General features: G+C 36.5%; 1 protein-coding gene across 1 annotated transcript in view; it reads left to right on the plus strand.

Moving 5' to 3' along the window:
* ITFG1 (integrin alpha FG-GAP repeat containing 1) overlaps positions 1 to 27,738 on the plus strand; it is a 67,850-nt gene that overhangs the window by 34,563 nt on the left and 5,549 nt on the right. Inside the window, exons 11-14 of the mRNA XM_009885085.1 lie at positions 9,121 to 9,215; positions 17,612 to 17,784; positions 26,633 to 26,783; positions 27,250 to 27,358. Coding sequence (XP_009883387.1) covers positions 9,121 to 9,215; positions 17,612 to 17,784; positions 26,633 to 26,783; positions 27,250 to 27,358 — 528 coding nt within the window. The remainder of the gene's footprint in view (positions 1 to 9,120; positions 9,216 to 17,611; positions 17,785 to 26,632; positions 26,784 to 27,249; positions 27,359 to 27,738) is intronic.

Below are 27,738 nucleotides of genomic sequence, written 5' to 3' on the forward strand. Positions count from 1 at the left end.
CAACTTTGGTTTAGCGTCTGGATTTCTTTAGTTTTTTCCTTCTATTCAGAATGTTGCATCCTCAGATGTAGTAGTGATGTCAAAGGAAAATTTTAATGGTGCAGTTCAGTAAATAACCCCTTTATACAGCAATTGGCATTTGAGCACTGCGTTGTGAAAATGTGCTCCTGTAGTCAATAAAAGGATTCTCTAAGAACCTTAAGATGCAGAAATACAATACTTCTGTGTTTGAAATGCTCTGCGTATGCAGAAAACTGTTCTTATTGTGATCAGTTTGGGTGAAAAAGATATAAAAGCTGATGGAAATAAAGAATTCTGAGTGACTTTAGATAAGAAGTTTTTTTGGTAACAGATGCACTTCAATTCATCTTAAACAGCGGCGCATAGAGACATAACAAGTTAATTGGCACTTGTGTATTTGAGTCCATGAAAATGTATTTAGAGGCTAAATCTCTTATTTGTGAATTGGTAACCAGCAATGCTGTTCAGTAGTACCTTTTCATTCTAATATTGGTCCTACTTTGACAGTTCTTTCTACAAAAAGATCCTGTATTTTGATGTTCAAGGCTATAGCTGTGTGTTATTCCTTTGCAGTTCCTTTAAGTAAAGAGAGGAAGAAGAAAGAGGAAAAAACAAAACAACAAAAAAAAAAACCCACACCAAACCCAAAACCCAACAAGAAAACTGTTTCCTGTGGTTTTGCCAAGTTCTTTCGCATATTGCTGACAAGTACTCACAGCTCCTTGAAAAAAAAAATAAAAATGATGTTGCTTCATATTAATTTTTGTCAAATGGGCTTGTACCTTAAGAATTACTTTGCTTTCTTTCCAATAATAAAATTAGAGGAGTGGTGTGCATGCCACTTGCCTATTCATTCTTTGTTGAACAACTTCATTTCCTTAGGATTGAATTCTTCATTGACAGTGTTCATTGTCAACATAACAAGAACTCTCAACCCAAAATTTAGTTGCACAAGCGGCTTTCTTTAATTAGTGTTATTCCCTTCATTTGTTAGCATGTGAACACTTGATGCCATATGAGCTTTCTAAATGTGTAACATTAGATAATTCCAAGCTGTGCAGTCAGGCTTGCGTGGTTTCTGTTTTAACAATATGAAATAGTTGGAACTAGTAGTTTTCAGCATAAGCTACAACAGGAATTTCAGTGCTACTTCTTGTTTAGTGTGCAGGGGGGTGTCTCATTTTGTATTTAATCTAATTTCTTTTTCCTGCTTGGATTCCAGTCAGTACATTTGATATAGCCTTTCCATTTAAGATAGAAGACCGCGCTGTTGGATCAAACGCAGCCTGGAAGTCTCTTTGTGCAGTTTGCTGTCATGCTGTGTTTAAATGCTTTTCTTGCAGTGGAGGTGTGAATATGGATTCTTTGGAAGGATATAGACAGACTTAGTCAGAATTGATTTAGTGTGAAGGAGAGTGTTCTAAGGGTTTCTTTAATGTCCGCAGAACTTCCAATCATCTGTAAAAGCTCTTTACATCTGATTTTTGAAGTTGTGATTCACACTTTCTAAAAGCAGCTGACACTGATTCTTTTAATAATGCGTTGTTGTCTTAGTAATTTATGATAATTGTCTCTGTCTTGACCATCTCGTCAAACACCTAAAGGCAGAGAGTGACAAAAGAATTCTAATCATTTTATTACCTCAGAAAAAAAATTTAAGATAATTGACTTTCAAACAAACCTTTCTTTTGTTTGAATATCAAACTCGGTGGTACTGGTTGGAGTCATCTTGCCTGCCCCAGAAGGGTATTGTTTTGAGCACTACCACAACAGGGCTTTTTCCTCCTTATTTTCTTACTATCCTTTAGAACTTAAAAGGAAAGGCTCATGACAAAGGAGAATGAGAACTGTGCAAAGCCATGAGGGAGAGATGTGAGCAAGCTGTATGTATGGTGAAATAAAAAGCATATGAAGCTCCATTAGGATGTATTGTATTAAACAAGAGATGCCTTATACTTATTTGGACTTTAAATCAACAGCAGAGGAAAAAATTCTTGGCTTTTATTGTACAGGACTTTTTTTTCTTATCTTTTTGAAGGCAACTGGGAAAACTGCACAGACAGAAAGTCTGTAATAATACAGGGACCACGGCTAGTTTAGGATGTGTGTTCTCAAGAGAGAACAGGAGGTTCTCAAGGCATCAGGACTTTGTGGTATATAAAGTGTCTTACTTTTACACAGCATCAGATTCAGAATTATGAAAGCTGAGCTGTTCTTGCTGTCTTAGCCTCCATAGTTTAGCTTATTTTTATTTGCCAGAAAACAACTTCTTTTTATTTAACACAATTGTAACAAGTTATACTAATCAGTTTGTCATCTAAAAAAAAAAAAAAGAGTTGATTCTTTTTTGTTTTTAAAGGAGCAAAAGTAAGATTACCCTGAGCAGAACTACATAGTTGTTTAAAATAAAAAGATTTGGATCATACACCCATCAAAAGCTGTTTTGCTCATCATAACTACAACTTTTTCTTGCTGTAGTACAAACCAGTTTTGAATTGAGTGGTCGTGGTACTTGTCATTTCCCCAGGTTCTGTTTTGCTTTCAAAGCCCATGTTGGAAAGTAACATTGTTCAAGTGTGTGCAATGAATCTAATAACCCTTGAACTTGGTTGCACAATAGCACTTTTCTGATACCTTTTGCTATGTTTTTAAAGGAATTTGAAGATTTGGATTGAGTATTTTTTGCCTATGTTTGTTCATGCTAAGTAAATTATATGCGTGTTTGCTTTAAAAGCATATCACTGATACATATTGGTTTGGGACGAAGTTCACTATGTATGTAACTCTTTTTCTTAAAGTGTGAAAGAACACCAGCAGTCTTAAAAAAAAAACCCAACACAATTTGGTAGTGGAGGGTTACATTTTGTCTTTTCTCTATTGTAGGGCCTGCTGCCTATTTGCCTATTCAGCCTAGTTACTTTATATATATTTTTCGCTTTAATTACAGATAGATGTAGATAATAAGTTATCAGGCAGAATTGACTGAGTTCCTCCCCCCCATCACAAAAGGTCTATGCCAATGTGAGGTGATAATCCAGTTGGTTCAAAGTGAAAGGGCTAAAACCTAACAGACCTGCTACAGCAATTTCTTAACTGTCAGAGCTGAAACTACACAAACTCTAGTGTCACCATTAAGAATTATCAGACAGCATGTCTACATGTTGATGTGCAATTCGGTGAGATGGTGGGACCTCAGGGTCAATGAATCTCCGAGTAACCACTGAGATACCTTTTGCGATTTCTGCATTTGTTTTAAAATGTGTACATTAGCATTGCATTTTGAACATTGAACACTTTTTAATAACATTATGTTGTTCTTAATCTGATTTAGAAGGTTTTTTCTGCTCTCCCACTCAAATTTATTTTTAGAATAGATTGAAAAGATTTGAGCTATGTTTATTGCAAGTGAGAACGTTCAAAATCAATGTTAAAGTTTCAGCTGCCAGTAATTTTTTCTCATACGACCTCTCTTTATGAGGTGTGCTCCCAGTGATCTGTACAATCTGTATCTTTGGGGTTACTCTTGTTCTGGCTGGGATTGCCAGCACTTTGCAGACGTGGGCACAATGTTGGAAGGCTTTCTGTCCGTGGCTTTTCTTTGAAATACAGTGAACAGGCAGTAAGTAACGATTCTCACATGATTCCTAGATGGCATAAGACTGCTAATTTTATCTTTACATATTTTGACATAAGTACAGATTTGCAGCTGATGAGTACGTGGGACTGTTTTTTTTTTTTTCTAGCCTTTTCCACTGCCTGTAAAACTTGATCTTTATTAACCATGTAGTTCTTTAGTATCGCAGTCAAGCCAGAATCATGTGTTGCGAACACGCTAAACAGTTGAGTTTTTATTTGTATGTCAAACATGCTTTAAGTTGAGCAGTGCTAGCAAAGGACTTGTGGCGTCTAGAGTATGTTTTGCCACATCTAGTGCTACAAATTACATTGAAATTACAAGCAAGGATAACCTTGAGATTTCCAGCAATTTGAAATTAGGTTAAAATCCATACAGTAATAGGAAGATAGATGCTAGGAGCTGAGTGAAGATTACAGAGGATCTCTAGATCTACCTAGATTTCCTAGGTAGACCTTGGCTGAAATACATTATTAAAGACATGTCATGCGAGGTATTTTTTTTAAATCTGAAACTAGCGCAGCTTATTTCAGCTGGTCTGATGGGTTCATCCAGCCATTGTCACCAATGTATGTTTTGCCACCTATGAATACCTAATTGCACTAGAGGAAATGTGCTAATGATACTCCTTTTTACTTTCTGGCTTATTCCTCCTTTGTGGCAGAATCTACTAAAATTTAAGAATGTTTATTTAAATTGAGATTGACACCAAGCGTGAAGATGAGAAGTTAGCATTGTAGGTCCAAGGTAAGCTTGTTGTTAGAGTGATTGAGTTCATCTGTGAGCAACTGCTGGGGTTTTTTTGTGTGGTCTTCAGGATCAGTAGAGTTGTGCCAAAGGTTTATATTTCAGTGGGATTCCCAAGGTGGGAATCACAAGAAGGATTAAGAATAAAATATTTTCTTTCAAAGCTGAAAAATCTGCTGTATCAATTTGTTGGTTTCACATAGTACCTTTGAAAAACCTTCAGAAATACAGGAAACGCTGTATTTCTAGTTATTAAAAATGAGGACAGTTTAAAATGGTAAGGGATAGTGAAACAGATTCTGCTTTAGCTTTGTGCTTAGGGCTGTTCTGTTGGGGAGGGTTTTTTCCTTCTTGGGCTTTTTGAACAAAGATTGATGCAAGATTTGCAGTTAAATAAATTATTCTACAGTTTTAGCGAATGTTCTAGGTGGATTTTATCCTTATTCCTCTTTTTTTTTTGTCAAAAATGGTAACTGCTGCAGTTGATTTATAAAATGTTACTATTTTTTTACAATCTCTGATTTTTCTTCAGAAGATTGCTTTTGATCAAATAACTTCAACAGTAAAAGATGGATCTGTACACCGTGAGATGCGCATTAGAAATAAAAACTAGAGAAGAATTAGGAGATAATAGTATGATAGAGGTGAAGAATGTTAGGCTTGCCTTCTTTTGATTGCTACTTTTCTGTAATACAGTATTTAACTAATTGTGGGTTTTCTTAAACTACTCTGCTACGTCTCAGAAGATACTCTTGTTTCATTGATGTACTGTCTCCAGCTACGTTCTCATTGTGGGTGCTTCACTTGATGTCTTTTAAGTTTAAAATTTCTTTTGTCTGCCCTACAGCATGAATATCTACCCTTTCTTTTGGATGAAAAATGCAAACAGTTATGCCCGTTATCATGTGCACCGTAAATGTTACATATGTTTGTTGGGAAGTTAGATGCTTTAATTGTTCCAGCTTTCTTTCACTATGTTCTTCTTGGTCATTCTATTAGTAGTAAGGGGCACAATTCTCATTCACAGTATATAAAACACATTATTTTTTAATTATGTATAATTTTAAAAAATAATCTTTTTCTGTGTATTGAGCATATAATAGTTAAAATACTTTCAGGTGTAGTTTAGTCATCCAGTGTGACAGATAAATGTCAGGAAGTAATTTCTGTGTAAATCAGGTAGCACGTGAAAAGCAACGTGAGTTATTTAATTATTTTTTTAAGTGAATACAAAATGCATGCAAAACTATACACTTAAGAGCCACACAAAGATGTTTTCAAGGAGGTGCTTTTATTTTGATTCTGCTTTCTGATACCTGCTTTTGAAGCTACTAGTTTTTCTGTGCCTCAACTCTGTAGGCAGTTCTGCAACATGATAAACACTTACGAATGGTCCGCTTATGTTGTCCAAGCTTATCCTTTCCTTTCCCTGCTCCTGTATTTCTACTTTCTCCAATAGGTGAGTGCTAATTCGTACCCGATTCCACAGTGAGCCATTCTAGAGCTAAATCAGCTGATTGAGCATGCACTTCTGAGGAGGAGGGAAGGAAATGGAAGTGCTTTTAGACCAATCAGTATCCTCAATCACCTCTGGTTGACCCCCCCAGCCTCTATCGCTTCAGAATAAAAGTGATACTGTGAAGCCATAGTTTTGTACAGCCATATAAAATGGATTTTATGAAAATACTAATTCTTAAAATCCTAACTGAGTTAAGGAATTGGAAATTTACAACACCACACAAACTCAGCTTAAAATTTAGTTTCAGACATCTATACTTAAGACAAATGTAATTATACTAACTTACTGAGTAATATGTTCGTATCTTATTTCTTTGTTACCTTTAAATTCAGCTGAGCACCAGGGGGGCGGAGGGGCCAACACAATGACAAAACCACAACACGCAACCACCACAACAACCCAAAAAACCCAGTCCACTATTCGTAAGGTAGATATCTCTCTGTGAAAAACTTTTGGAGGGTGGGTGCAGCAATAATTGGAGATCTAGGTGAGCTTAAAAATGGCCCCTCGGTCTTCAAGATTTTTCTTGACAAAATTTATTTTAAAGAACACCTTTTTGCTTAGAACTATGCTATAAATTTCCAACAGATTTTTCTCTTGCAAATTTATTTTTTAATTATTGGATTCTTAAATATATGTTACACAGAATTGAGGAGAAATTACAACTGAAAACATATATAACAAAAGTTGCACGAATGGACCTGTAGGTTTTGGCCAAAGGAATTAGGGAAACTGTGTCCTTCTCATATGGAATTTGTATTATTTTCAGTTGCAGAGGCAAAAGTGTCGTGTTTGCATATTTACCTTCCGTTCATTCTTTGATTGTACAGAATTATTTTAATAAAATCTTACTCTTTAACTTGTAATTTATCTAGAATACTCGCATCTGTAAAGTGGTGACTTCTTATCTAATTATGTGAAAATTCCATTGTTCTTACTGCCCCATAGTTTCATTATTCTTCAAAGCTCCGTAGGTTGTTCCTGTCAATATACTGCAGTATTACTGGACATTAATTACCAAGACTATCAAACTGAGTTATCAGCATAACAAGATGAATGTTTGCAATTTAAGTAGAATCAAATATTTTATATTCTCCTCTGCTCCATAGCATAATTTAAAATGAGAACATCCTTGTCCTTGTCCCATTCTAACAAAGAGCAAGAAGAGTTAGTATTTGAATGTTCTTTGTCCTCATGTGTTATTGAGAGTCTTCTAAAATTACTTCAGACTGAAACTTCTGTAGAAATGTGTTTAAAAGATTAGGGCTTAATTTAAATTTTACATTCCACACAACACTGACATCTCTGCAACTTAATTCTGTTCTAGCAAACCCTTCAATATTTCCATACTTTATATTTTGCAAATTAAACAGGTTTCTCCCATTTCAAGTTTAGGAAAAGCCTGCAGTCTAAACAGTATTTGATTCTAGTTCATGTAAGCATAAATTAAAGTGAGTAATATGTTTTGTTTTAATTGTTGTTCTTGAAGGATGCAGAAGGAAAACAAACAGCTTCAAAAGTTGGTGCTGATTTCAGACTGGTCAAATTCAATAGTTGCTGCGTTAATTTCTCTATTCAGCGGTAATTTCCTTTCCTATCTCTTTGGATACAAATTTACTGGATTTCTATCGCCTAGGCTACTCAGCATCCTAAATTGTCTATCCATGATAACAGAGCTGCCGTGATTTGGGAGGGGTTGAGTGGTGAGGTAAAATAATTCATGAGGCAGATGGGATGTAGGAAGCCACTAAAGGTGACTGCTTGGCTTTATCACTTGCAGATATTTGGGGAAGTCTGGTATTTTCCTCACTCCTCCTCCCCCTTATAACCTTACTTTTCATCTCCCAACTTCCTTATGTAATAAGGGTAGGACCTAGAAAATTTAACTGCACAGATATATGTAGACACACTAAAGAAGGTTCAGCTTCATAGAAATATAATCTGGCAGGCTGAGAACGCATTTCTTCTAGTACAGGTAAAGTATGACAGAACATCTAGGCTGTGGTCAGTAGTATATTGGGAAATGAATGAGGCATTCAGTGACTTTGGTAGATGATCTAGTTTTTGCATATTAACTAAAGAGATTTCGTCAGGCAATTTACAAAATCCACTTAAAATATTAATACCAAGCTCCTCAGAACTGTATGGGCTAAGGGGCAATTTGAAAAGACGGATTTTTATTGCAGTATGAGCTTTGATTTCATAGCCTGGGAAAGCAGATTCCCTGAAATTTTCCTGGTCTGAGGCATACCATCTCTCTAGCAAGTAAGGTTTGGTTATAATCAGGACTTGCGGCAGTAGTCATCAATGCAGCAGTTCTAGCTGCTGCTTACATTCAACAGCTACTCTGTTCTTCCTTCTCAGCCCGTGCAAGGTAACTTGTGGTGGCTCAGCTTAGTAGGGGGGCAGTGTGTTTCTGCATATGCTAGGCAGGGCTGCAAGGTTAAAATATGGAGTAGATAATGAGCAGTAAATTTATTTATTTATTTATTCCCCTCTCTGTTATATGCGCTGTGTGTCAGAATTCTAGATACAAATAGGCATTGCTTGTTTAAACCTTAAAGGGTTCTTACTCTGCTAAAGGCTTTGGAAATACATGGATTAACGGTGCTTGAAGAACAGTTTTGAAAACCTGTAAATTACTCAGGTTTGCCTAATTCTATAAGCCTGGAATTTATTAGCTACCGTGTTTGTCAATTTTCCGGTGTTGTTTTTTATCTCTCAGTATAGGTTAGCATACGACATGGGCACTCGTGACTCTTCTTAAAAGTCTTGCTGACAGCACAGGAGTTTAAAACTAGTTTAGGTAATTAAGTTTGTATGGGAGATTTCTCATGGTAGATTTATATAAAAGGTAATTTTTTTCCAAACTAAATGCAGGGATTGAGTAAATTACTAAGCATTTATTCTTCTAAATATATCACATCAGATCAGAAGTCAAAGTAAACACATCATGGTAAGAAGTAAAATTTTCTCTTTGTTATGGGTTAGGATGAAAATGCATCAACAAAGACAATCTTCAAAGAAAAGACCCAGATTAGATGATTAGGTTAAGCATTTTGAAAAGGTCTAGTTTATTTTATGTAATTTTTCATATTTAAAAAAATAATCGATTATTTACAGGTGATTCTCTCTTGCAAACAGGGTTTCTGATTTTGCAAATACAAAGCTGACAGTCCTTTTTTTTCCTCTTTGACAGATGGGGATGGACAAAGTGAACACTTATTACCAGTCTGTGAAGATACGACATGTCAAAAAAGTGCCATCTACTTAACTAAGCTAGGATTGGATCAGGTATTGCGAGTTTGGAATTGCAAAGACAAAGGAACAAACTGTGCTTTATGAAATAGGAACATGATTTTCCAGGAAAGGGAAATGAACCTTCCTCACCTGTAATTATTGTACATAAGAGACTTTTATTTATTTACTTATTTATTACCTATCTAAAAAAATACGGGTTTGGTGGAAGAGGTTGCATGCTTAGAATTCTATATAATGGATAATTCTACTCAAGAAAATTATGTATGTTTCTGATGAGTCACTTTCTTGATTGCGTAACACTGCATTCTAAGTACCATAACTGCCCTAGCATGGCATGACTAACAAGGTTTGTGTTAAGAGTTCGAAACAGATCTAATTAATTCAAATAAGCTTCTTCAGTTTAAGTTAGGGAGTTATTTTATAGTTAAAAAAAAAAATATATGCACTTACACACCCCCCCACACACAGCAAGTTGAACCAGCCCACACCTCTCACCCCTTATTTCTACTGTGTCTTTATTATTAATTAAGTAAATTCCGAAACAGTATATGAAGACTTCCTTAGGCTACGTATCTTCAGGATTGGGTTTCTATTTAACTATTTCAGCTTTCTTTGTTCACAACACTACTTGTTTTAAGAGACATGGTCATAATTCATGTCATAGATTACTATGTATTCTTTTCTTTTAGAATGCGTGCTAATCTGTTTTAACAGTCCCCTGCTTTATAATGAAGTTACAACTTACAATAAATTAATGTTTGTTTGATGCCTTAATAAGTGTTTTTACTAAATTCATATTTAGCAAAGTGAACTTAAAGGCCCGGGTGACCTATAAAGTACTTACAGCTGACAACAAACCGCACTGTAGTGTACTTACAGAAATTTCTAATGTATGTCATACATGTTTCCTAATCAGGTTATGAATTACCAAGTATTCCCTTACTGACAAAATAAAAGTACTTTTTTTGCGTGTGTAAGTAGTACCCTCTGATCTGTATTTCAGAATTTATAGGTGAATGGGCTGTTTGCTCAAGGAGCAGTACATATTTTGATAAGGTGCTTCTTGTTACAGTCCAGCCCACGTTTATAGTGTAGATTTTCTCATTTAAAGAATCAGAATTTCTAGATAGGCATGCTTTCCCACTAGTGAGAAAGTTACTCTGTATTGGAAAGGAAAGCGTGCAGTTACTAGTCAGTTAAGAAAGTATAACCAGGATGGAATATACCATCAGTGTAAGAAAGAGTAAGTAACTCTAAATTCGGTAATGTATTCAGCCTTCTAATCTTGGCATCTCTGTTCTTAGAAATGCGTATTTTCCTGTGCATGCTGCGTTTGGTTGGTTGTGGGTGGTTTTGGGGTGTTTGTTGGTGGTTGGTCTTTTTTTAACATTAATTCCCTGTGAACACCAAATAGAGGCAATGGATTATAGTGTTGCTGGATACACAGTGTTACAGTAGAGTTTGATTTCCAGGTCATAGCCTCGGTATAAAGCAAGTAGATGCTCAGTTCATGATAGTTGCATTGCTTTCTGGTCAAAGGGGAGAACACAGACTTTTGATAAGCACGTTACACTGATTATACTACTGTAATGGGCTGCTTACACTTCACTGTTGAGTAGTTGGTGTGCTCTTATGTCAAAAAACAACTGATCTTTAGCTCTAAACTTCGTTCCTTACTCTTGATAATATAAGAAGTGAAAGACATTTGAGTTTTTCTGCTCAAGTAAATTTGAGACAAATATTCGCAGTGAAAGTAATTTCAGTGTAGAAAATCAGCCACACACAAACAGCACGTACTATTGAGAGACACAAAGCTGTTACTTGAGAGTAGCGGATGACTGGGTGGTGTGCTAAAGAAAAGTTGTATATCTGTTGTTTGTGGTACATTTCTGGAAGGAAGTGATGCAGTAGTGGCAGAGGAAGGTGTGGGTCACTTTGCATAATATCAGCATTTTTCTGAAGTGGAGTGTTTTGTTGTAGCCTGCTCTGAAGTAGCATTGCACATAGAGACTTTTCCTGTTCCTTCATTATTTCATTTTTTTGATAGAGGTCAACTATTTAATTACAAATACATCAGATTTTGAACATACCACTTTTGGTACTCATCAGAACATTTAATTTTTTTTACTTGATTTATCAATTTCACTGTGTAGTTTCAATTTTAAAATAATTTACAAGATAATGACATTTCCATTAAAAATTAGCAGCCAAATATTGACGCTTTATTTTAAAAAGTGAAGAATCTAATGAATTCTCATCCTGCTAGAAAAAAAGATGAAAAAGTATAAAGAGCTACCTAGAAACTTTAAAGCAAATTTCCCTGCATATTTTTAGAATTACTTTTTAATTAAAAAAGACTATCAAATGGCATGCGATTATGACTTGTTTTGGCCTGACCTTTTTAAAGATTTATACCTAGAATGCTTTTTTCTTGCACTCTTAGACTCATCTAGAGGTGATGGAGCCTTTTCTTCTAAAGCATTTTATCTTTTCTGGTCTGAAACAGTGGAAAAATTCACTATCTTCATTCATATATCTGCAGTTTTTCCCATGTGTTGCATGTTTCCTTCGGGTAGAAGTCTCTTCAATCATGTTACTTCCCATATTTATTTGGAAGTGAAATGTGTTAATTTCATTGAATTTGGTCACTGTGAGATCAGATGACCTCAACTTCTGAGCTTTGACTAAGTTAATCTTCCTGAGAAATGATAAACATAAACTTTGTGGCAACAGACTAGGATCAATTCCTTTTGTTTATTTAATCACTCTGCAATTTGAGGGAAATAATAATGAGTCCTCGTGGTGCAGAATGTGTTTCAACAAGGGGATGGTATCCCTTGTGGAACAGGTGGGTAATTATAGGGAATCAATGGGAAACTGAGAGATTGCAAGTCTACTATTGAAAAAGTACCAAATGCTATATATCCATTATCTCTGTTCAGGTTTTGCGGTGGGGTTTTTTAGTGTTAAAAGTGTAGCTAAGAATTCTAGCTTCCCAAATTTTTATTTTTGTTTTCAGGAAAGTTACTGATCTCAGATCTGAGAGATGACAAATTAGATGACTGTCTTACAAAAAATACTTTGCCTACGGTAACTGGACCTGGTTCTGTCCTTCCTGCTTGTTTGTTGTGACATTTGATGAAATCAAATGAAAAACAGTTACCACAGTTCAATGACAGTGAATGATGCCTTGGGATGAAATGCATAGCAATCAAATATGCATCTCTAGGATTTGTGGTTCTAAAAGTTATGCTGTGGAGAGGCACGCAATGGCATGTCAGGCTTTGGGCTTGTTCTGCTAAGATCTTGTTTGATATCTGTCAGTCTACAGTATATTTCTCATGATGTCTTTGGCACAGCTGAATGGCTACTAGAAAGCCAAGCAGATCTAGGAGAATTATTTCAAGGATGGTCTTTCACCATAGGTTTTAATTTATGTAATGATTTAATCTTTATAAGTATTAGAAATATCTCCGATAAATTTTCTTCTTTTGGATGATGGAGCAAAAGTGAAGGCCAACAAAAAATTCGTAGGAGTGACTTAAGGAGATACGGACCTACTAAAATGTTAAAAGAATGTGAATGCTTCCATAGCAACAGAAGAATTGCTTTCAGATCTGAAGTAGAATCCCATGCGCTGTTTCAGATTGTGGCAGGTGTTAGGACATCTCAGACTTCTTTAAATTCACCTGTAATAGCTACAGACTAATCTGCTCCGATTTAGATCTCTCATGTAGATTTTGAAAATCAGACTGGGTTCTCCCCAGAACTTGTTTTAAAGTCCCTAGTACTGTTAATTGTAGAAACTCGAGATATGATAATATTCTCAGAGATGACTAATCTTTCCTTTAATTTTGTCAAGCATTCAGTATGACTTTTCATTTGTTTCCTGAGGCAAACAGTATTATTTCAGCCCCTTAATTTGAGAGTTTCTTTGTGGGTTTGATGATTCTTATAACCTTTCTCTGTACAAAGAAAAGGTTAGAGCTTTATTCCTCTTACAAATCTAGCAGCTCTGAAGTAAAACACAGCAGTGCATCCTGCAGCAAACCACGGGTCTTTGTGGCATTGTTCTGTAGGCAAGAGAGGTATCTGACAGCATTGATTATCAGCTACAGTTGGTCACTGTTAGTTTTTTCTCATTCCTCTAACGGTTTAATGGGGGGAGGGGGCTGGATTGCAGCTGCTGTAGTTTTCATAAATCTCAGATTCTACAAGATCCTCTCATCATTTCTAAGTTGCTCACCTTTCTCCAAGCAGCTATGGGGCTGTGTGAGCCACATTCCAGCATTGAAAATAGGACTTCTACTGCTTTGGTTACTTCTTTCTCTGTTGTTAAATCAGTGTGGGGGATTGTCATCTTCTAGGCTTTGAACAACGTAAGTTGGTGGTGTAACGTAAAGGTAATTTACTTAATTCATTTATGTGCAATAGTGGCTACTGAACTGTATACAGAATTCAGTTGACCTTCCTGTGCGCTGAAAGCCTAATGCATCCTGAAATCACTGGATTTATTTTTTATGTGCAGCTGAACTACAGTGCACGTGTACGGTAGAGGGGGAGCCCCCAAGAAAGAGGACTTCTGTTGCTGTGGCCAGTTCCTTTGGGCCACTCTTGATACTCATTTTTCTATAGGATGGGGTAGCGTTTGTCACAGAAAGGAGGAGAAACCCTGTCATTTCCAGAAAAGGTATCGGCCAAGAATGGGCTACCAATTTCCAAATGCTTTCTGACGCATGTCTGGCTCCTGTCTGTGTTAGGTGGCCTGGAAGTGGGCAGCTGGCTGGATGGGGTTTTTGTGCTTCATAGGTTTGTGGCCATAGTTTAAAAATTGAGATGTTTTAATCCCACAGTTCTGGCTCAAAGACCTGCTAACAGGCTTTAAAGCAAGAGAACTGCCTTTCCTAATGTATAGAAGAATATGGACTCTGGAAGAAATGAGCCCTTTTTGAGTTGGGGTGAGTGCGACTAGCTTTAAATTTTTCTCACGTACCCGAGATCTTTTTCAAAATGAAAAAGATGCTGTTTTCACGGGGCAAGAAAGTATTCTCTTATACTTGTTGAAAAACAAATATTGGAAGTGTTGGAAAACAAATTTTCAAGCACTTAAATAAGGATTTTTTTTCTTATTTTAGCCTACAAAATCATTAATTGAAAGAGTAAAAATATGTATATAAACGTTTTAAATAATTATCTTAGTGGTGCTATGCAATGGAATTTAACAGAAAGGGAAGAAGTAAACCTTTGATTTCTCTGAATATTATTTCTTCATTTAAATTTAGATACATTCATCCCGTTTTTCAATCTGCTTTTTCATCTGAGCTAGGTAACAGAAATCATGTGATCAGAAACTGCAAATATAACCACCTATTTCTATCTTAGAGTAAAAGAAAAAGAATTAGTTTTAGTCTTTTTTCCTAATAAAATAGTAACAGCAAACATGAAGCTTAAAGTAATTGTCTGGATTATCAAATACAAAAGAAGAAAGAGATTGACGTTATTGTCCAACCTATTTTCATTTTTTGCCTTCTGTACTGAAGTGTAGGTCCTGAGGCACATGCACAATTAATCTTGCATTACATTATCATAAATGGCAGCATCACGTAGAAATACACAGAATGCGTTTCACCAAAAACGTGGATTACTCTGAATTTAAACTGTCAGAGTAAGTTACATATGGTGCTAGAATGTGCTCTGCTTACACGTTGAACAGGACTGATGTTTTTGAAATGTTCTATAACTGCTGTTATAAAAGGGCCCACAACTTGTTCAGTGGGATGGATGAATCTTACTCTGTAGCATGCACAGTGAGGGTGCGTGGTAGCAATAGGTGAGGTTTCTGTTTTGCTCACCTGTTGTTTTATATCTCTGCATTTCATTGTAGGCCTTATGATTGTAAAATTGCTTTCTATGAATCACTCTTTCGGTAGAGTAAAAACAGACTACAAATTTGGATTTGTGCCTAAAAATTCGTTTGTAATTTTGTTTCTTTAAAATAGTGTTGTTATACATGGGAACATTTAGAAAGTATATGATGGATATAATTGGATTTCATTGCAATGACTGTGTGAATGATACCGTGTAAAGTAAAAACTATATTATATTTCATGGTTCTGACTTCAATCAGTGGTTTTCAAAATTACGGTATTTTGCAATATTATTTCATCTGTCTTCTGCATGACAAATAAGTGCTAAGAAATGTAACCCTTTGAAAAATTACCCTCAGGAAGTCTTTTTCTTATTTTCTGTTAGATTTTTCCAAACGTTCAGCAGCTAACAGTAACTAAATAGGCACTCATATGTTGGGGGGAGTGGGGTCAAAGTAGGTTTTGTTTCAATTTTGAGTTTTCATCAAGAGTGTTGTAGACCATGGTTGTAGTTCGGATGTCGTCGCTTACACAGGCAGACATGTGCTTAAGTATAGGCACGCGGTGTCTGGCAGAACCGTTCCAGGCTTCTAAGCCATCTGCGGTATCCAAACAAAGCTGACCTCAGTGCACTTCCTTAATAATTTTGGGGGTCTCTTTAATATATACGTGGTTGGTTTTAATCTCAAGGGACTGGGCCAAGTGTTGCTTGCAATTGCCGTGTGGCAGGAATGTTGTTGCTTGCTGGACTGTGTTAGTGAGGGAGTCTCTCCACAGCAGGAAATGATGCTGTCAGGGATCTCATTCTGGTTCCTGAAATAGCTAAATTTAGGCTTGGATGAGGGACATTTAAGATGCTGTTTAAGTGCTTTTGATGTTGGTGATAGTGATTCTTTAAGATGGCACCCTTCTGTCCTTTTGAAGGCATTGTCAGTTAGTTGACATATAAATTACTTCTGGCTTTAAAAATGGCACTGAATTTTTCTGTAGCATTGAAATGTTAACCCTGGTACTTCAGCTTCATACCAACTTGTGAAATTACTTTGATTTGAATTAAGATAAATTTCTATTTAGCACCTCTGCAGCACTTTGGAAAGTAAGTGCAGTTACGTTCTTTTTCTTGTCCTGGAGAAATTATACTTTGCATTTCTTTTATACTTTCAATTTGATGCTGTAATCTTAATTTCTTATCAAACAGTTCAGTATCTGGTACTGCCAGAGAGATAGGAGGGGAATTGAAGCTCTTGAACTTCTAAATATCCATGAATAATAGAATCATTCAAGCTGAAATGAACCTTAAGAGATCCAGCGTCCTGCTTTTAAGCAGGGTCAACACTGAATTCAGACCATGTTGTTTAAGAGCTTTGTTGAGTCAAACTTTGAAAACCCCCAAGGACAAAGATTCTGCAACTTCTCTGGGCCTCTTTCCTCGGTTAATTACATTATCATAGTGAATTTTTCTTCGTCTCTTTATCTCTGGTTGGAACCTCCCTTGTGTCAGTCTGTGACCATTGTCTCTTGTTCTTCTGCCACGTATCTCAATAAAGCGCCTGGCTCCATCTTCTCAGTTATCTCCTTGGCTGCAATTAGATCCTCCCTAAATCTTCTGTTCTGCAGGCTGAATAAGCTCTGTGCCCTCAGCGTGTCCTTTGAGTAAATATTCAACGCCCGACTATCTTGGTGACCGTTCTCTTAAACACACTCAATATTCTCAAATCTTTCTTGAACCGTGGGGCGTGAAACTGGGCACAGGATCCACATACAGACCTACAAGTGCTGAATCCAGGGAAATAATCGCTCGCCTCGATCAGCAGGAGCGTGGGCAGCAGTTAGAGTGCAGTATGCTGTTTGCTGTCATAGCTGCCATACTCAGCTTTAGCTTACTGTCCACCAGGACCCACGCATCTTTTTATAGTAGAGCTGCTACCCAGCTGGTCAGTCTCCAGCCTGTACCATTGCAGAGGTTTACTCCCCTGTGCTGGACTTTCTTTGGTGATTGTTCCGAGGTCCCTGTTTGCCCATTTTTGCCTTTCTAGGTCCCCTCTGAATGGCTGTGCTGTCCTGAAGCACATTGATTGTATCCCCCAATTTGGTGGTGTTCACAAGTTTAATGAGTTCATCCCTCTTCCAGCTTTAACGCTGTCTATTGCTTGCAATTTCAAGAAAAACAAGAGTCTCAGGATCTCAAGGCCCTGATGGTTTGAGCTTACCTACATTTAAGGGTTAGTACAGATTCCAGGCAAGCCAGAATTTCAGTGAAGTTGTTCCTGAATGTCTCCATACACTGGACACGTTCCAAAACACAAGTCCTTTATACTTACAACCTTACCTATTTTTTTTCTGTCCCGGAGTAATTTAGTGCACAGAAAAGACTTCAAATTAATTTTTTCATTTGGTGGCAGTCTTAGGAAATAATCCTTATTTGCTCTTTGGAAATTTGTAAATGGTTAAGAATCCTGATGCAGTGAAGAAATGTCAGCTGTTTTAAATAGAATTAGGTTGTTTAAATAAAGAAAATGGATTTCTTTACCTCACTGTTCTGTTTGTTTGTTTGTTTTGCAGTGGATTCCAGTCTTGCAAGACTTCAGAAATAAAGATACTCTCTGGGGCTTTGTACCATATCAAAATGACAAACCTTCAACAGAAATTTCATTTCCAATTACGCTTCATATTGGAGATTACAATATGGATGGCTACCCAGATGCTCTTGCTATACTAAAGAACACATCTGGAAGGTAGAGTATATGTAAACCTAGAAATAAGGACTATCATCAAATCCATGTTCAGTCATCAGTCATACAAATTACTCGTTTTAGTGCATCTCATTCATTTTATCAAGTGAACAAGACACTTGATCTCTGCTAAATGTTTTCCTTTTACAAAGGTATGCATTTACATGGTATATTCAGCATGCATAATTGTATAGGCTCAGACTGTGACTTGGTGGGGAATTGCACAGGGGAGTGGAATATGAAGTACCATTTTAGGCGCTCCTCTTGGATCACGGGAGTTGATTATTTCTCCCTTTCCTTTCACAAATCATCTTCTGTAAAATCCTGGCTTCAGCTTTCAGTGTTGGCTAGTAACACCGGGCTGCTGAGAGTTGGGGAACCTCTTCTGTGCTGGCACACAGAGTGAACACTGACTGGTGACCCTGCTGAAAAATGCAAGTGTTTTGCCCCTTTTGAGACCCAGGAATTTCAGATACACCTAACAACTTACCAGTGATTTTTATATTGTCCAAATTTAACAGAAATAAATAAACCTCCCTCTTAAAAAAAAAAAAAAAAAGCTTCTAACCTTTCCTATTGAATTTGTCGGTGTAGTCTTTCTCATCTTTTTTTTTTTTTTTACTGTCATTACTTGCTTGCCTAATACTATATATATATTGCTACCATCTGGTGTTAGGTGGGAGAGGACATGTAGTGATGCTTAGAGGGAGACTATTGTACATTGAGGAGTTAGTGATCCACATAACAGGTGACTTGAGTAGGTGCATGCCTGTGCTGTTCTGCACATATCACTTGGCTGCAGGATAAACTTAGCCAGCTAATCGTAACGGAGAAGCCTGTAGGCAGCTCGCACTTGGCACCTGCTGATGATACCACTGGCATGTCCTTGTCTTTACCTTGAAGTGAAGCAGCTTGTTTTCGTGTGAACATCCTTTTTCTTGACAGTAGAAATGATGAATAGGCTTGTTTACTTTTAAGAAAAACCTAAAAGAGCTCTAGAGACCATAATGCCAGTGAACCTCACTACAGACGAGATACGTGCAGCACGCTGTGCCCTGGCTAGAGGTCGGTCTGATGCTGTACAATTTGGGTCTTCCAGCATGAAGAGATGTAAGGTTATCTATACTATCCCTGTTTTCTTCCTCATGTCGCTGCTTGTAAAAAGGTATTCTAATCCATACCTTATGGAATCTCAATATGTTCCTTACTGGGAATGACAAATACTTGCACTAGTGCATTACAAGGCAAAATAAGTCTCTCTTACAGGTATATTTATTATCTTCTTCTGTATGCTATTTTGGATGAGCTTGGGTGCTGGTTCATAGTTTGAATCAATACTCAGTAAGGAAAAGAACTGAGGAGCCCACTTTGCTACTTAAAAGAGTATATAGACAGGATTTAGATGCTGAAGTCGAAGAAGTCAATTCAGATCCTCTAGTGGTTGCCTAAACATGAGTCACCCACTGACATTTTTGTGTCAGAGTTCTTCAGATACTGACACATACCTAAAATTGACCCAGTTTGAAGAGTTACGTGCTCGTACTGAGCCTACGTGATGTGATTCAGAGAGAAAGCAGTGAGCAGCTGAGCTCTGTCTCTGTACCTCTGAGCCTTAAAATAACTAGCACAGCAGCTGTTTTTATTCAGACATGGCAGAGGAGAAGCAGGTGATGCTGTTACTGCCCGGAACTTGCATAGGCAAAGTTAAAGCACTCAGGCCCTGAACCTCCGTTGGGAGTTGGCATCTTCTGTTGAGCAGTCATTGAATAACGATTGAAACAGTCTAGAGAGCAGGTGAGAACCAAAGTCTTACCTCGCCTGTAGAAATACCATGACATCTAAACTGTAAGGTTGTTCTTGTCTTTGTTTTTACTGAAGCCCCACAAATCTGGTGCTTTGAGCTGTACTATGCACTTGGCTACCTTCTGGTGTTGTATCCTGATGGCTAGTACACTTCAGAAGGACTTACGGAACTTTATGGAGTTCAGAAGTTTATTTGTAATTCTTTTTTCTTTTAAGATTCTTAAGAGCCTATTTCCTCTGGCTGGTGTGTAATTACGGCAAAATAATATTATGTGAAATATTTAAATAGTTTATAAATTTATCCAATTTATAGTTACTCCTGTAAAAGCCCAGGAAGTTACCTATATCTCATTGCAATGAATGACTGTGATACACTTTTATCTTTATTCTCCTTGCTTCTGAAATTGTTTGTTTATTCAGTTGAGGGCATCTTAAAGTTATTTTGAAACTTGACTTCAAAGTTGAGTGACACAGTAAGGCACAAGGACTGAAGGTACTGGTAGATGATTTGGCAGGTTATTAGAAGGGAAGTTCAGAGAGCTGAGGAAGTCTGGCAAAAAAAGAGCAAGTAAACTAGGAATTAAGAAATACATTGCATGTTAACACTGTATATTTCCAGCAGTTGTGGAAAAGTAATGGAAACAGACTCTGTACTTTGAGATGGGAACAAAAGTCACATTTTTTGCACCCACTATGAAATGTCACTTTTCAGAGTATTAATTCATTGTTTCTGAAAGACTTAAGCAAATACTCCCTTTTAAAACGTGTAACTGGGTCATTGAGAGGAGAGAATTAAGAGTGTGGGAATTAAATTAAAAGCTCCTCTTAAATTAGAGCAAATTAAAATGAAAACCTTATTTAATTGATTTTAAACACTTTTGGATCAAGCTGTTTATTTCTTTTCTCTGAAGCCTTTCATGCTACATCTACAAATCTAATTTCAGTGATTGATTACTATGATTAAATGATAAAAGCGTTTCTGTAAACCCTTGACCTCAATCTGTGCTATAGTCCAGGAAGCCTAGCTTCTAGTTGCTGTAACTTAAAGAAATTAAAGGAGGCAGAAACCATTTTATTAATCTGAAAATATACTGATACGTGATAATGGAAGAATATAATTAAAATCAATTACATGCTTTCATCATAATTCTGGAAAGCACTTTCAGATCACGTCCTTAAAATACCTACAAAACACTGAAGTAAAGACGCAATAGGTAGGAATAACTTTGGTTTACTGTCCTTCCAGGTGAGTAAGGAAAAATGATTAATAACTTTAAGTATTCTCAGTACTACTGTGAGACCACACTGTTTCATCTCCTGCCATATCCTTTTGATTTTAAATAAAAGCATGTAATACCCTGACAGCATGGAGACATTCCTTATTAACAACGACAGAAAAAATAATCTGACTTGTGGTTGCAAGTGTGGTGGGGGTTTAAACCCAGAGACATAATAAATTCCAACAGGGGAAGATGCTAAATTCACATTCAATTCTTAGATATTTAACTGTCCAATATGAATTATTCTTTTAACTTCTGACTTGAGTCAAAACCTGCACATCAGAATTCCTGTCCGCAGATTTTTCTTCAGGCTAGATATAGACATGATTTTTTTTCTTCCCTCTAGTTATGACTGAATTAGAAATTGTGTATGTATATAGAATAATAATAGGTAAAGGGATTTTATCAGCAGTTATTCATTGGTCCACCTCTACTTTCTGTCTTATCTAAATGTCTTCTTTTTTTCACATGCTGGTTTTAAATTGACTCTGGTAACATTGAAAGTGTAAGTACCATACGTGAGTCTATAAACACCTATCTTTCTCCCACCTGATTAGATGAAACAAATTTTGCTTAACCATGTGTTTCCAAATTAGATGCTAATAATTGGCATCCTTCGTTGCAAATATGTATTCTAAAGAAGCATTTTTTTCAGTGATGCTTTTATTCAAAGGGAATTTTTTTCACTGGTAAAGTAATGTCAAGGTTGGAAATGTAGTATCTCTCTCTGACGTTGGTAGTAAATAACAGTAAAGACAGAAACTTGGAGATAATAAACAACTGGATATGGACAGTTGAATGAAAAACTCTGAGTCTAATACACTTCTAGAAAGTTTTCCAGGTATTCATGCTCAGTTTTAAAATAATGTATACGTATTAATCTTTCATATGGGTCTACTTGAAAGGACTCTTATCTGACCAAATTATCTCTCCCTAAATCATTGTTAGTTGTCACTTGTCAGAACTAAGGTTGGGTAAAGGACTTCTTTTAAATGTAGGATTGATGAGCACCCTGTAACTGAGCAAATCTAAAAAACCAGAGGCAAATCCAATTTTTCTGAATGTCTGGGGTAAGATATTAGTCATTTAGATGTCCCCAGTATAACTGCAAATGAACTAGCCTAAAATTGACAGAATGAGAGATGTATGAAATTGAGCAGTAAATATTTCATTCTAATTGCAAAGGAGTATGTTAAAATAAAACCGTGGTAAGTCTTCGGTCCTTCTTTGTTGTTAACCTTTGCTTATAGCAATTCAGCTTTTTTCAGCTTTATTAAATTTAGCTTTGCTGCGTAGATGACCTTCAGTCAGAAAGTTCCAAATTGTAGACAACCCTATACTTTATTGAGCATCATTAATAAGCTGTTTGGGATAAAGTTTTGCAGGTAGTACACAAGTTAGGTGCCACTGTGTATACATTGGTGTGAATACCTAAATGTGCTGCAAGTAGCATGGTAAGGATGATATGCTAGTCTTACTTCGGACTTCTTTTGCTCTGCCTCTTCTCAGAATTTAAGCTGAATTGTTCAATATTGACTGTTAGGTATCAGTAGCGCTGCAGCATCGATTTTAAGGTTTTACCGCTGTAGCGGTGTCTGTGTTTTTCCATAAGTTTTGAGGGACATTGTTTTGTCATTTTAAGGATGCTGATGATTTTCATTGTTACAGGGAGATTTCTTTTTCTGATGGTGTGGATCTTCCAAATTTGGCTCAAAATAATAGGAAGGTCATAAACTTGTTCTTGGTTACTGTAGTATGTAGCAGAAATGAAACGTGGAGGTAGATACTGTGATTCTAGTGATGCTTGTGTACTAAAGCCCTAAGTAACATAATGACTCGTCTGGCAGCTTAGAGGCCAAATTCAGGCCTTGGGAGTTCTTCCAAGAAAGAACTGAACAGCTGGTTTCTCTTTCCTCTGCAAACAGTAAGGCACTGCAACTGTCCCTGTTGCTGCAGCCTTTCAAAAGAGTGGCCCATGCACTAAGATTTCCTCCTCCCAGGCTGAGATATAGCACATGGGAGTTCCCATACCAGTACAGCCCTGGGAGTGGACCGAGACTGAGAAGGATCAAGAAGGATATGTGGCTAACAATTACTAAGACATATCTCTATATGTACACAAACACATATATATAGTTTCTGGTTTCCATTAGTGTTCATTATTATGTAATCAACCTCTAAAATCTTTTAATAATGTTTTATTTCAGTGTTTATTTTTATCTTGTATTGAGTCAAGTGGGAATCACTTGACTTTGCACATGAAAAAATGTTTGCGTGCAAAGACAACTAGTTATACATGCAGCCTTCAGTGGAACTCTGAATGTAGCTCACCTTGAAAACTAGATGGAAAGCACTAAGGTTGTTTATATATACAGATGTGAGGAAGACTGCAAGTACATTCCTTTTTTTTTTTTTTTTGCCTGTATTTTTGGGGCGAACCTGGACACTGTCCCCCACCGCCAAATGAGCGCTTTTTGGTTTTTTCCTCTATTCAGAAGTTGCTGTGTGAGTGCATACGTTTGCTTTTTAGATGTAGTTATTTTGAAATTGTTTCTAGGTGTTGTACATAATTCCTACTTATTCCTACTAATAATATTTCAAGAGTGTATTTTAGTTGACTAATGCTGTTCAAATACTAACGGCAGGATATAGCATTCAAAATTTGGCCCAGAAATGTGAAGAAAGTTAAGAATCAAATTGAATCATTTCAGAGTTAAAGATGATTTTGTAAGTTAGTTCCTTACTATAAATGTCTATTTGTTTAAAAAGGAGAAAACAAAATTATGTAGAAGACACCTGAGTGATATTCTCAAGTTAAAGCATTTGTTTAGAAGCCACATATCTAATAAGTTATTAACTCTTCTCATCATGCTTTTCAAAAATGCTTTTCTTTTATTTCAGTAAAATAAATGCCAAGGAATTGCCTTGGAAATTGACAGGAAAGAAGGCTCAGCTTTCATTATAAAGCTAATAATAGCTAGCTTGTAAACAGAAAAAAACAATAATCTGTATGCTTCCAGTGAAGTGATGCGTTTCTGTAAATTCCACTTTAAAAAAACCTTAAAACTTAAAAGAAGTTTAATATGGCAGTTTGCATTTAAACCTTGTTTTATTTCACCAACAGTAATAGCTTAAGAATTTAATTATTTTTGTCTGTCACCCTGCAAGTTCTTTTTTTTAACGGTAAGCAATAACACTGACTCTTTAAAAAAAGTCAGATTTCAACTTCGTATGACTCACAGTAGTGAATCTAAACTATGCGTATGTACTTGTAGGTATAGTTAACATTTGCTGTAGCTTAACATTTATGTGTAACATCTTTGAGTTTTAAATTTTTCTAGGCAAGCTTGTATTCGTGTTTCAAAAGGGATTGTATGGATATAAATCAGTAGTAGTATGAAATGAAATTTCCTGCTGCCTATTAAAATAAACATTAGTAGATTTCAGGTATATTCTGATTAGGGATTCTCCAGACCTTTGCAGATCTGCTACAAGGGATGCTACATCTGTGAATTAATTCTTTTTTTTTTTTTTTTTTTTTCCCTCTACAAGATAGCTCTCCTGTAGAGCACTTCTCAGTCTTCAGCATCTGTTAGGGTTTGGGATTTTTTTCTTCTTCCTGTTGTTTGTCTTGTGTTTCTCTTGTTAATACAGAAGGGTGAAGGAAGGGGGTGTTTCCCTGCTCAGTGCCACTTTAATTAGTATCTTCACTTTCTCTCACAGTGCAGTTGGTGTTATGTTATTGTTTGTTCAGTTTGTGATGTTTTGAAAGTCATTAAATGCACACTACCAAGCAAAGGAGGGGAAAAAAAAAAAAGGTTCCTGTACTAAATAAACTTCTTGTGTCTATCTGTTCACAAGGCTTATAGTTTATATTTGAACAATACTCTGTATGTAGTGTATAATGCAAGCTTGATGATCTTTTGTCTTTTAAATATCATCTGATAATTACTGGCAATTTACCTTTTTTCACATTTTGTATCTTTGTAAAATGTCCTCAAATTTTTTTTTTTAAAAAGTGTATGTCAAGATGATGAAGAAGAGAAATTGAAACAATTTGCTTAGCTCAGGTTGTCACCTTGCCTTATAGTTGGTTAATTTGATAGGATACTTATGTGATACATGAAGTGAATGTGAGTGCTGAACGACTTCAATTTATGATTATGAGTTCTCAGATACAGATAATACAATGTCTTAAATATCACAGATCACCTCATTTCATTTTGGCTGGACATTAATTCAATATACTCATGCTTCTAACAGTGAAACAGTAAAAAGGGGGTTGTTCACACTAAGCTTCAATCAAGTGAAGCCGTATGGCAGAAAAATAAAAGCCTAATTTGTGTATTTTTCACAGAAGCTCAAGAAATGTGATTATTAGGTTTTGAGGGAAGTGTTTAAATATCCCATTTTACTTTTGACCCATCTTACAGAGAACAAAATCTTGCATTTTTCCTCTTGCAGGTTCTGAAATGTTAACTTGCCAACAGGCAAGGAAACTGATTGACTTTGGTGTCAGAAATGTTTTTTCTCAGGGTAGATGTTTTGCCCTTCTCTCTTTCTGAAACGGGTGGTGCAGATATATGAATGCTGTGCAATAGGATTCTTATGAGTAGCAAATACACCATAGAAACAAAGAAAAATAAAAACTCTCCTAAGGAGAAATGCCTGTGTGTGCATGTGTGTGACTGCATCCTAGAGGCACCGGGTACTGTTAAGATACAGAAAAACCCCTTGTTGTCACTCTCTGAAACACCAGTATGTTCAAGGTCATAAAGAAGAAGTGGGTTTGCTTATTGCCTTGGGCTCAGACATGCTTAGCTAGCTTTACAGAACATTCTCTGCTCCATCTCCTGGCTCTGCCCCCAGAAAGAGAGGAGGGAACTTCATCTGTTCCCATTGCCAAGGCAGGGACGGATTTGAGCGGGCTCCCAGGGTGCAGACCTGCCAAAGAGTCGGACTCCCAATTGGTACCACGTCAGAAGGTTTTCACAGTTCCAGTGAGAGCGGCAATGTTGCAGTTTCAGAGACAGCATGTAATGCTATTAGTCACCAGCACGCACATGTGAACCTTGTGTCTCCCACTGACCAATGGGCATGTATTAGACAAATTCTTTAGAAGGGACGCTTTGCTACACCAGACCTGGTACTCTGGTTCATTTGTTTGCTTCTTGTTTCAGTACTACAGCCCGTCTTTCTGTCTGTATTTGTTATGCGTCACCAAATGTCCAATTAGGTTTGTCTTGTCCTATTTTTACTGTGCTAATAAGTAGGGGTGTGTGTTTTCTGTTTTGCTTTGAAACAATGGAAAAATACCAATAGAGATTTGGTTTAATCTTAAATTTGTTTAAAGCACCATGCAACATGTAAGAAAATTTATTAATGGAGCTGGGGTGGGAATAGATTGTCATAAAATAATGAAAAAGCACTGACGCTCTTTAAGTAGTGTTTAAGCTGAAGGACCTTGGAGGGATTAAGGAAAATGGCAGATAAGTGCACTTGTACTTGTTTCAGAATAAAGTAAGAATATGGTCAGTCTTTCGAGTGGAAAAAAAAGTAGGGCATGACGTAATGGTTGTAATTCTGTCTGTAAAACTAACGTAAGTGCTTATGGATTTTAAAGTATCCAGTGGCTGCTAGCTTTGTTTTATTATCACAGAATACTTAACTTCAGTAGACTTAAATTATGTAATTACAATATTTTTGTAATGTCCATTATTTAGACTGTTTATAGCAAATGAGTTGTTTTATATATGTATGTCTTACAGCAATCAGCAAGCGTTTTTACTCGAAAATGTCCCATGCAATAATGTAAGCTGCAAGAGTGTACGTCGTATGTTTAAAGTTTTTTGGGAACTCTCGGATCTAAATCAAATCAAAGATGCAGTGGTAGCAACCTTCTTTGACATATACGAAGATGTAAGTTCAGCTCCTTAATATAGCAACCAGCATCTCTCTTTGTGTTGCTGTATCTGTCTGTGTGCCCTTGGCAGGCTGCTTGGTAGAAACGTTGGCTTTACAGCACATGGCAACAGTGCCTTCCCCCTGGGAAATTCAGTCTTGAGAAGCTCCCTGAAAGGTGAGCAGATAGCAGCAGCCCATCACTGCTAAAAGTTTGCTGACCCTCCATGTGCTCCATCTGAACTGCCCGCTTCATGGACGACATGCATTGTCCTGCTTAGCTGTGGATGGAGCACTCTGTCCTAAATTACCATAGATTAATAAGATTTGAAAGATATTTGAAAGATTTGAAAATTAGTAGCAAAGGTGTAAACTTTGCACAGACTCTATTTTTTCCTTTGTATCTCTAAGGGAATTTGTTTGCTAAATTTCAATGTTATGTAGAGTAAATCAGCATTCTAATGTAATTTTTTTTTTCCTTTAGGGAATCTTGGATATCATTGTGCTAAGCAAAGGCTACTCCAACAAGGACTTTACTATCCACACATTAAAAAATAACTTTGAAGCAGATGCCTATTTTGTTAAAGTTATTGGTAAGTTATCGCTGTATAATCAAGTTAAAATGGAACCTTCAGAGGAATGTGAACATTTAAGCCTCTGTATATGATAACATTATGGTGATGTTCTGTGTATGATAATTCTAGAAAAGAAAAAACAGTGTGTGGAAAATATTAGGGATTGCAGAAATCTCTTGTTGCAGAATCTGAACTTGGATAAGTTTGGTTTGTTGCATTTCAAAGGGGGTTTCCTTGTTTTTATCTTAGTGTACTTATTAAAATCCGAAGTAATTCTGCCCGCTATTTTCAACCCTTTAGCTGTTTCTTAATATCAAGGTTGACCACAATGACCTTTAAATAAGTGTTCATCATCTCCTGAGTGTGGCTTTTTTTTATTTTACAAGAACACATGTCTT

Source organism: Charadrius vociferus, unplaced genomic scaffold (genome assembly GCF_000708025.1).
Source record: "Charadrius vociferus isolate BGI_N301 unplaced genomic scaffold, ASM70802v2 scaffold475, whole genome shotgun sequence".
NCBI classification, from domain to species: Eukaryota; Metazoa; Chordata; class Aves; order Charadriiformes; family Charadriidae; genus Charadrius; species Charadrius vociferus.